General features: G+C 39.5%; 1 protein-coding gene across 1 annotated transcript; it reads right to left on the reverse strand.

Moving 5' to 3' along the window:
- Positions 1-3,337: 3,337 nt before the first annotated feature.
- On the reverse strand, positions 3,338-5,184 carry s1pr4 (sphingosine-1-phosphate receptor 4). The gene has a single exon (XM_026305462.2). It carries the CDS (start codon positions 5,050-5,052, stop codon positions 3,811-3,813), a length of 1,242 nt encoding a protein of 413 aa, XP_026161247.1. The 5' UTR covers positions 5,053-5,184; the 3' UTR covers positions 3,338-3,810.
- Positions 5,185-11,960: the final 6,776 nt, after the last annotated feature.

Below are 11,960 nucleotides of genomic sequence, written 5' to 3' on the forward strand. Positions count from 1 at the left end.
TATTGTAACATGTATTCTGGGCTGTTTACTGGAATAAATTTATGGCTAAGAAAGAACTTGGACTTTAGTTCTTTAACTTTTCTATGGTTAAATCCCAAATCAACTCAGGCGAGAGCTAACAGAGGAGACGTTTTAACGAGAGCAGGGTTTTGTTGTCAAACCGTTGTCCATGTCATGATTAAGTCGGCTTGACCCTTTTCTTTAGCTGCTTTTAATGTCCTCTTTAATGACTTGGGATCCATGTGGATCCATAAGTGATCCATCTTCGTTCCACATATAGTGTTTTTCTCTCATGGCAGAGCTGCTGAAGCTCTTCAGTAAGGACATGAACATTGGCTGGATGGTTCCAGGGATGGCTGTGTAGGACTATTGAGACCAAAAGCTGGTCATGTAGTCAGATTTGCACAAAACTAAATGTTGTTGTAGAAAGTCACAGGCATGTGGTTGTGCTGAAGAGAAGCAGAGTGCAGGAGTGGCTTTCTGTAGAGATTTTGATCTCTAAGAAACTATGTCATATTGTGACTGAAACATGTGGACCTCCACCTTGAAAAAACAGGCAACAAACTTCTTAAAACCGCCCTTGAGCTATATATGGGTTGTGTTTAATACTGGCAAAATGGGATTTTGATTGAATAGATTGCTGCATCTGTGAGCAATGCCACATGGAGTCTGCTGTAAAGGTGCAAGCCCCATATCTCAGCTATGACGTCAGGAAAACCTTTTCAGAACTGATGTTCCTTTACCAAAGAAGAAATGTTTAGGATGGATCACAGCAGACAGCAACAATATCACTTATCCATGATGACTGCTCAGTGACTTTAACATTTGTGAGTGTCCTGGCTGTTCCGCTGCTGTACCTGAGCGGCACGTGTGTCACTGAGTAGATGGCAAAGTATCACACTCTCCCCCCCGTGGAGCTTCTCTGCGCCTTCCCCTCCACAGACATTATGCATCATTCGCTGTCTGCTGAACACCTGGAGGCAAAGCCAGCAAGGTAATTATTTAGGGCATAACCATGTCTGCACGCAACCATCGTTAAGCCATCGTGGCTTGTTTAGAGTAAAGGCCTTGTTGTTGTAAGAGGAGGGGGGGGGTACAGGGGTGGATCTGTGATTGGCTCCTCACATGTCAAATAGCATACAACAAATGTCTCTGAGCTTAGAGCTAATAAAGCCTGGAATTTGCTGTTGCTTTTTCATCAGGCACCAGACCTGGAGCCGAGCCAGGACCAAGGATGAGTGAAGCTTATCCCCCCGTCTTTACTGTAAAGATGCAGGAATTTACGAGAGGGGAACTCACACAAACACAAACACACAACCAGCAATGACGTGTTTGCTGCCACAGTCACAAAAAAACAGGAAAAGATTGTGAGAAGAGCAGGCCTCAGTAGTCCTGACTTCTAAGGAACCTGACAAAGAACCGCTGAAATCGAGAGTACGTGTGGTTTTGAGCATGTTTGTCTATGAGTGTGTGCACATGCATCTAAAAAATACATGTGTAGGTATGTGTGGCTTGTGTATGTGCTTCACTCTCAGATGAAAATAGTGAATAATAAATATATAGGGTTAGGTTAAATAAATAATACATCTGTGTGTTTGTGTGTGTGCTTTCCTGAGCACAATCACCTTAGACGCTGAGTGGGAGGCTGTTTCAGATGAAATGATAAATGCAGAGCTCTTCCTTTCTCACCTCAACGCTTCATTTCCTTCTTCCAGTCATCACCGAGGAGCTCGCACACGTCACGAACAGGAATGGCTGCATGACGGGCTGCCAGGATACTGGAACACCTCTGAAGTCAGTATTGATAAGCAGGTAAGTTGTTTTTCAAGACAGGATCACTTGCAGTGTGGTTAAGCTGAACAGTATGCAGTGTTTCTGATAAATGCCCAACAACTCCATTTCATTGTTGACATCTCATTGTGCAGTTAAAGTCCTACCTAACTTCTACATTAGCTTCTGTTCTTTCTTTCATACACTCAAATGCAGTTGCTTTCTTTCAAGGCTCATGGGATATATTTTATAAAATACACACAAAACCTCAAAACACAGACGTTTTTAAAAATGCACTTCAGCAAACTAATTAGGCTTCACTTAAACTCTAGTAACACCAAGCACAGAAATAAATCCTGCACAGTATTTTCTTAGTCCTGAATCATTTGGCACTACTTGACCACAATTTTGGGGGTGGGGCTTAATTGAAAAAATGTGATGTCAAGAGCTTCTGAACACCAATCAGCAATTAGCAGTGACTGAATCTGAATCCGATGACCGTTGGTGGTTGTTTTCTGACATAGTCACTGTAAATCTGATCAAACCACACTAAACCGCACTGCAACCAACAGCCTGAGGTTTTCAGTGTTACATAACAACTTTGGATAACTAGTAATAACAAACTAGATTTTTTTTCCTGAGCTTCAGCGCAGTTTCTTGCTTGTTTAGTCATGAATATTTAGAAATACCCTTGATAAATATTTGGATAAATTAGATTTTATAAATGCTTTAATTTAGAATAAATAAATTGTCATTGTTTCACAATATGACGCGAGAACTGGGCTACTCCAGGACAGATGCAGCAAACACACGATTCTGAAAGTGGGAACTTCAAATTTTCACGCTTTAAATAGCATTTACTATAGAGTTCTCACATAGAGGGACTGCACCCACTTTCCACCTACGATCTATTTCAATCACTGTTTAACAGTGAAATACTTAGTGAAACTGTCAAAGAATCATGCTTTGCATACTCATGCTTTTGGGAAAATACCTCCTGCCTTTGTTCAAGACAAAGCAAGTTGTTCCAGTATGAGGCAGCACAGTACACGGTATGCCGTACAGTAGCCCGTATAGCTTACAGGTGCACGTTATCTGCTAAAGCTTATCTATCTGCTACACCAGACAGTCATAATGAATTTATCAATTAGCTGTGTGTGCCCTTGGGGCTGCAGGCCCAGCCCTCACCTCCTGTGCACTGAACGTCAATCCGTCTTCCTGTCAGAGCAGCAGCAAAGGGAGCGCAGTGAGGAAAAGGCCTTTTAAGAAGTGTGTTCAGTGTAACGATGAAGACGAAGTGTCCATAAAACCAAACATCTCTCCTCGTGTACAATTGCACCTGAAACTGTTCTGCATGAAGCTGATGCAGAAACAAAGATCCTGATTTCAGTAGAGAAAACAGATATTTCAGTGTTGTGTGATATGTAAAATCTAAATAACAATTAAACACTAATAGTAATTTTGAGTCGTCTGATCTGCCCACAGGAGGGACTCGGGGTTTCACCGATGTGTCTCCCTCCAAAGGAAAGAAGAGGTACTCCCACTGAAAACCACATGCACTCATGTATAAAGCAAAATAATCTTTATTTCTATTTTTATCAGTTGTCCATATACAGTAAAACATCAGGCTCAGCAAATCTTACAATACAGTGCAACTCATACATTCACAGTGCTGTGTTAACTATTATGCAGATAATAAATTCAGTTGAAAAAATATACATTTTCTCATAAAAGTGAAAACATCATCCAGATCAGTACAAATCAACTGATCAATGTAAAACACATTATGTCATTATGCTATTTTCTGAAACTACTAAATTAAAACTAGAAACTTGTAAAGGATATATAGACATAGCATAATGATATTCATTTATATACATATATATATATATATACACACATTATAGTTTTACAGTGTGTAATCAGTGCAAGTACTTGGTGGTAAAACAGTGAACATTCAAACCAAAACTCAAAGGAAATGGTTAGATGTGTATCATTGCACACAGGTCTTGTTTGTTTGGGAGGGGAGCACGTTGTGGTTTAACCACTTGAAACTGACAGGCAGCTGGTTGTGGAGCTCAGCCTGCATTTTTTGTGTCCCCTGCGAGACTTGCTTGGAGTTGATGGTGGGGAGGCCACACTCAGATTCCTGACCTTGTTAAAGCTGTTCCTCAGACTGTCCCTCCTGGTCTCGGAGGTGCTGCTGGTCTCCTTGGATGTGAATGTGTCTGGGTTACAGAGGCCGGCCTTCAGGCAGCAGCAACACAACAACTCAGCAATAGCCTTCCTCATCTCACTGCTGCCCAGGGCGTAGATGATGGGGTTCAGGCCAGAGTTGAGAACAGCCAGTGAGATGAAGTAGTCAGCGCTGAACAGCAGTGCACACTGGCGGGAGCCGCAGAAGAAATCCACCAGCAACAGCAGGAAAAGTGGCCCCCAGCAAAGCATAAAGACCCCGACGATGGTGATCACAGTTTTGAGCAGAGCTATGGAGCGCTTGCGGCTGCGCTGCGGGCCCAGCCGTGCACTCTTCTGCACATGGCAGTAGATGGCACCATAGAGCACGCCGATAGCCAGAAGGATGAGGAAGAAGATGAAGAGAGAGAAAAAGATGTAGCTCTTGGAGTAGAGAGGGAGGAGCGTGGAGCATCCATCCAGGCTGCACACACAGTTCCAACCCAGCAAGGGCAGAAAGCCAATCACCAGCGCCAAAACCCAGCAGAGGGCCACCAAGCCATAGATCCTGTAGTAGGTCTTCCTGGCTGACTTCTGGGGCAGTGGCTTCATCATTGTGGTGTAACGCTCCATAGCAATCAGCAGCAAACTGAAAATAGAGGCTGCCAGGGCCACAAACAACATCCCTTCCCTGAAGAGCCACAGAGCGGGGGTCAGGTGGAATGTCTTGCTGCCAGACATGCAGATGTTGACCAGGTAGGCCGTACCAGTGAGGAGATCACTGAGTGTGATGTTGGCAATGCAGACGTAAACCCATCGTCGGCTGTGGCGGATGCGGGAGATGACGGCCACCAGCACCAGGAAATTTTCCACAATGATAAAGACACTGAAGAAGAGGAAGACGGCTATGGAGACGCTGATGGGGTTCTGGGTGTTTGAGATGGTCCTGTTCTGCAGGCGGCCCGTGTGGTTGTAATGCAGCAGAATCACATGGCTGATCTCTGTGGCTGTCGTGGCATCGGACACGGTGGCGTTGCTGGGGTACCTGGGCGAGTGGTACAAATGAGGGCAGGAGGAGGGCGAGGTGAGGGAGGAGAAGATGTTCATGGCGACTGCTTGGCTGGTCAGGATCAAGGCTTGTCGGTGCGAACAGGCTAGACCCAGCTGGTACGAGCTACTTGGGAATTAGTGTGGCACTCCTGTGACGCAACAGGCTATCATCACACTCTAACCACTGGAGCTGTCTGCCTGTCCTCGACACACACCTGAGGAGACAGAGGAAAAAATAACTGGCATGGCATCTCAGTAAAAGTTTAAAAAAAAGTCCTTTCTTCTCAGAACTGCACCGTGTGCATCTTCTTTTTGGAGCCTCAAAGAGTTTAAAAGGCAGCGTTTACCTCCCCTATGTGCCCCACACTCCTCCTAACTGTGGTTAACACAGGATGAGTGAGCAGCTGCCAAGGTCATTTAAATCACCACACAGCAAAAAACACACACAGAAAACACGCGTCTTTAAAGTTCTCAGCCTGCTGTGTTGAGCTACTGCACTATAATGAGAAATAACTACCAAACAGCAAATGCATTTTCTTTATCCTCCTTAAGCCCTCCTCAGTGAAATCAGTCAAAATGATTGACTGCTGACTAAGGACTAATATATAAATATAAAGCTTTTTAACAACGGCTTCAAATAAAAACATTTACATACCAAAACTGTTGAGTAAAAAAAATAAGATCTTTTTAAAAATCTAAATATTTTCCATTTTATTCTAATTTTATCCCATGATATGCTAATAAAGTGCATTACTGGTAACGATCAGAGAGGGAAGTGAGCGCTGTGCTGTGGAGGGTACTTACTCTGGCTGCTGCTGGTGATGCTGAGTGTGTGAGAAGATAGTAGCTGACTACAGGTTTTTGCAGCACATTTTGATGGGGAAGTAAGTCAGAGAAGGTTAGGTAGTCACACACACCACACCCAGAACACATTACACACACACACATGCAGTGTGCAACACAGTGATTGCCATCATGTTTGTTCTATCAAGAGAAAAAGTAACTGAGAGAATTTCCCAGCTGCCAGCAGTTTTAAAATTTCACAGTAGTAGAGGTCAAATGTTACTGGATGATTATCTGCTTCTTATTTTAGAAGATCTGCTCGTGCTCTAGCTGATAGTACGCAATTTCCCATCACGTTTGTGGTGCATGGAGATCATCATGCGTTCTCAGGACAGCACAGATTTTATTAGACTTACGAGTGCAGATCAAATGGGTATTGCTCAAGCTGGCCTATAATAACTTATACGGGAAAAGCTCTTTCAAAACACGTGCCACACTAAACCAGTTGTAAATGTTTTTCTCAAGCAACATGACTCAATATTTTTGAAGGAAATGGAGCAAGAATTTCACTTGCACTTACAAGACCATACCTAGTCCAGGCATTATTACAAAAGCTTCAAATTATAATCTACTCTTTTTCAGTATTTCTCAAAAAGTACGAGAAAAACAGGAACTCCCAATCAGATGGAAAGGTGCCACTCCCTGTAGATAGAGGGTTTCATACGTCGCATCACACAGCTGTGGTTGCTGGTTAGGGTAGACGACCACAGTGACTCTGTTCAGTCCACGCTCTTATTGTCAGCGTGCATGGCACACTTGACTTCAGGACTAACCATGTGCCAGCAGACTCAAACCACATAGCATAAGACCTGCAGTGTCTTTAGGGTCATGATCACTTTAAGTCAACCATAAACACACAACATGTTGAGATCCAGCACATGAGGCATCCTGTGTGCACCAGAAAGCAATGCCAGGCCTCAAAATCAACAAACCACTGTTCAAATATGAGCAACACCAGAGCTTGTGGTTAAATATATACTGGCTCTTCAGAGTGCAGTTTTCAAAGAGCTATGATTATATATTTCAAGTTTTAAGCAAACTGCACTCTAATTGTATAACTACACTATAATTATCATTTACCAAACGCTCTAAAAGGTCATGTAAAACCTTATAACCATACCAATACCCCAAATGTTTTCATAAGAAAATATTGTTGCTCACAGCAAATATTATTTTAGTATTAAGAAAAATTACAATTGGGTATTATCTGTCATCTTCGATCTTTGTCTGTCACAAATGTGTTTTAGACAAAGCCGTGCAGGCAAATATAGAAACAATGCAAACGTAACTGAGACACTATTGACCTACATTCTCTATCTGTAATGAGGCATAACATTTATCTGCCTCCCTCATGAAACCTAAGAAAACAAATTTTTAACTTCCCCTTTTTGCCCTCAGGTGTAAAAGAAAAGTAAAGATGCATTACTAACCATATAGTAAAGATTTAAATATAGCGAGGATGTTACTATATCTAATAAATATGTTGTAACACTGTTTTTTTAATTTTATTTTCCAATGACATGAGGAAGAAGGAAAATTCTACTTTAAAAAACAACATGCATTAACTAATGGTGCTAACTACACCCACAACTGTTGAAAACGCCCTTATTTTGAAGCCTTGACTTCAAACGGCATTGTAACCACAAAGTGTGTATCAAAAACCACAAGCACATGTCTGTTTGTTGCTGACAGGGCTGGCCTTGTGTGCCTTTACTCTAAGGGCTTTAAACAAGGTTGAGCCCCTGAGTCTGTCCAGTTACTTGCTCTTGAACCACTAGTCTGACGATGCTGAGTTTGTTTATCCTGTTTTTCCTGTGGGCTGATGCTCATTGAAGCATGCACTGGTTTTGGGTAAGGGGCTAGCACCTACACTGCCTTCCAAAGACATGAATACTCCTCAATAATCTTCAGGTTTTACAATGTGGGTTTGGTTTCATACGATACTATTTGGAATACAACATTAATATTAATTAATATAACAAGACAAAACAACGTAAGTTTTAATGCTACAGTCATTAGAGCTATGATTCTGCAGACATTGCAAGAGTTGTGCATTTGTTAGGAGCATGCTTTGAACCCTACAGTCCAGTTTGTTCCAAAGAAGCTCTGTGGGATTGAGGCTGTGTGACTGAGGGCATATCATGATTGATAGCACGCCATCCTTCTCTAATTTGTGCACAACTGGATTTGTGTCTGGGGTCGATGTCTGGCTGCAGGATAAAATTAGTGCCAATCAGGCCACTTCCTGAAGGTATAGCATAACACTGCAAGATGGACTGATAGCCATGCTGGTTGAGTACTCCCTGGATTTGGAGGAGATGTCCAACTTGGCCTGCAACCAAACACTCCCAGACCATCACAGATCCTTGGTCCTGTTTCACTGTAACACACTGAGGACTCATGCTTTTTGGCAGCTGTCCTTAATGCATAACCTTCATATTTCAAAACTATCACTTTCTTATTTCTGATTAAATTTCCTCCCTGTGTCCAAAAACATGATATTATGTTTGAACACTTAATAAGAGAATTTGCAGAACCTCAAGCAGATCAATACACTCACATTAAAAACAGGTAGGTAGACAGGAAAAGGAGCAGTGTGTGTCACGAACGTGTGTGCACAGCTGGAACTGAGCTGTGGATGTTGCAGGTATGTGACATGCACTATAACCGTTCAGCTGCCAGTGCACTTGGTTTTAAAATGACATAACTATCAGCAGTGTTTTAAAAATAATCTACATGATATTTCTCAGCATCTTTAAACAGAGGGAAAGAGCTAAGGCTGCAGACTGTTGGAGCTATTGCATATATCAGCAAACACTGACCTATATAACCATCCATTGTATCACCAGCCCTTTAATCTTAGAGCCAGCTGCTTGATTCACTGTTATTGATTATATTGGAGCTTTAGATCAACTAATTTAGGATTTGGGGAAGCCACCTCCCTTCCTGTTGTGGGTGTTTGACGTCAACTCACATTGTGCATTGTGGGCAAACAGCTAGAAACATCCGAACTCTATAAAAATCTGGTTTGATGGTGGCACCAGGCCCAAATAGCGTGAAGGGAAAACAAATCCAGTGTCACGGCTGAGAACTAATTGGTCAAAATACAAAGTTTATAATTACTGTGACATAATCTGGCCAAACAACCTGTTTCTGACTAATGTGTGTTACTTGAGTCGATGCTTCCCGTCCCTGACTTAACCAGTACTGACTTAAACGGTGTTGAGCAGTCAACATCTAGTGGCCACAAAGCAGTATTACATTAAAACACGTAGCATCACTGAGGGGCCCGAAAGATTGGAAACCATAAGATGCCACGTAATTTTCACCTTTACAGAATTACATTAATGGTAACTATAGATGATAGACAATATTATGCAAGAAAAGTTGGAATAAAGCAGCGTTTACAAGTCATTAATTTAAATTAATATAAATTTAATTGTAAATGCTGATTTCACCTCGATGTATTTGGACTGTTGACTCTGCATTTCACACACTAGGCATTTTAAATTCTTGGTTTTTTAATGTAAAAGGAATTTCTAGCTCCCACTAATACAATTCACTGACTCATCAACTATTAGCAGTCCTATTAGTTACACTTTCCCATAAACGTTTCAGTACATAACACTAATCAATCTAAACTAGTCCAAACAAACAAGAGTAAAGAGTAAATGTCTTACAATTAGCCCAACAGTAGTTTAATATTGACTTATTGTAACAACACATTAGCCCTAAATCAACATTAAACAGCTGTAACACCAAGAGCAGCCACAGTTGGACACAAACGTTTGGACACGCTGGACAAAGTCCTTATTTTCTTGACTTACAAAAACAAGTTGCTTTTTATTTCATGAACGTTATTTACTGAAACAGTAATTGTGGCATGGACAAAGGTCTCGTAAATCACTCAGAAGATTATTATTAATTAAAAATATTCATATTATTAAGTTTGTTAATTATAAATGTTCATATTATTAAGTTGGTTAATTATAAATATTCATATTATTAGCGTAGCTAATTATAAATATTCATATTATTAACTTGGTTGCTTGTAAATATTCATGTTATGAACTTTGTTAATTAAAAATATTCATATTATTAAGTTTGTTAATTATAAATATTCATATTATTAACTTTGTTAATTATAAATATTCATATTATTAAGTGGTTAATTATAAATATTCATATTATTACTTTTGTTAATTATGCATATTTATGTTATTAACTTGGTTGGTTATAAATATTCATATTATTAACTTGGTTGCTTGTAAATATTCATATTATTAACTTTGTTAATTAAAAATATTCATATTATTAAGTTTGTTAATTATAAATATTCATATTATTAACTTTGTTAATTATAAATATTCATATTATTAAGTGGTTAATTATAAATATTCATATTATTAGCGCAGCTAATTATAAATATTCATATTATTAAGTGGTTAATTATAAATATTCATATTATTAAGTGGTTAATTATAAATATTCATATTATTACTGTTGTTAATTATGCATATTTATGTTATTAACTTGGTTGGTTATAAATATTCATATTATTAACTTGGTTGCTTGTAAATATTCATATTATTAACTTTGTTAATTAAAAATATTCATATTATTAAGTTTGTTAGTTATAAATATTCATATTATTAACTTTGTTAATTAAAAATATTCATATTATTAAGTTTGTTAATTAGAAATATTCATATTATTAACTTTGTTAATTATAAATATTCATATTATTAAGTGGTTAATTATAAATATTCATATTATTACTTTTGTTGATTATGCATATTTATGTTATTAACTTGGTTGGTTATAAATATTCATATTATTAACTTGGTTGCTTGTAAATATTCATATTATTAACTTTGTTAATTGAAAATATTCATTTTATTAACTTTGTTAATTAAAAATATTCATTTTATTAACTTAGTGGGAGGCCTCAGTTGAAGCATTGGGACTTGTAAGGTGAAGAATTGTCACTAGGTACCATCAGCTGCTGATAAATGATAAATGAACCATGAACTGATTCTAACTCCCTCACAGTCCATCTCTGAAGATCTGGGGGTACGTCTGCTGAAAAATATCCCAGAAGTTGACGTGATCTGCAAGACGTGAGAACAGAAGGACCCCATGGATGGATTCCTGAACGGGCCCATAGCAGACACAGGCCCAGGGGCCCAAGGGGTCAGGGGGCACTAGTAGGAGATATAGACGCCTTTTACATATTTGTGCCCAACTTCACATGATCTGTCCATGAAAGACACTTGTGATGGTGTGATATCTGGCTGCTGGGGATTATTTACCTAAAACCTGGAATAGTCTTCCTGATGATGTTAGACAAGCCTCATCTCTGGCAATGTTTAAGTCCAAGCTAAAAACCTTTCTTTTTAGTGTGGCCTATAATATATGACCTGACTAGACCTGACAGTGTTTTATCCAAACCGATCTATCTGCACTCAGTTTCCTCTAATATTAATTTTTAATTAATGTTAACTTTTTATTATTATTTATTTATGTATTTATTTTTAAACTGTCTTGTCACTACTTTTGTCCAGTTGGGGGAGACAATCGGACTCACGGTCAGTACTCTAAGTTGATTAGGTTGGGAACCTTCGATCTAAAGCCAATTGGGTCAGGGACTCAGGGGTTAGGAACCCAGGCGCTTTAGTGTTATCCTTAGAATACGGGTCTAAACAGCTGTAGACTTAAATAAGGGGTTTGGAACCTCCAGCTGTAGTCTACTCGATTCTAGACGTAAGAGTCCGGGACTCAGGATCGTCTCCGCAGATCGTCTGTGTTGAGGTACTTTTAGTCCATCAGGGATGGGACAAACTGAAAGTAGGGGGCCCACAAATATGGGTCAGCGTGGTCCGACAGTCGATATCATGAGGGGCAAATATGGTGACAAAGCGGTGGCATGCCTTTTCATTTTTATTCTTGCTTATGTATTTTTAACCTCTTTTATTTCTGTAAAGCACTTTGAATTACTCTGTGTATGAATTGTGCTGTATAAATAAACTTGCCTTACTACTGCTACTCCTTTGTGTCTGATTTAGGTCAAATCTCACTTGTTTTGTGGTCATTTCCTTTTCTCTTGACTTCCTTTGTGTTTC

Source organism: Mastacembelus armatus, chromosome 4, assembly GCF_900324485.2.
Source record: "Mastacembelus armatus chromosome 4, fMasArm1.2, whole genome shotgun sequence".
In the NCBI taxonomy this organism is placed as follows: domain Eukaryota; kingdom Metazoa; phylum Chordata; class Actinopteri; order Synbranchiformes; family Mastacembelidae; genus Mastacembelus; species Mastacembelus armatus.

Coding starts and splice junctions, on each gene's coding strand:
- s1pr4 (XM_026305462.2), bottom strand. CDS start 5,052: ATGAACATCTTCTCCTCCCTCACCTCGCCCTCCTCCTGCCCTCATTTG.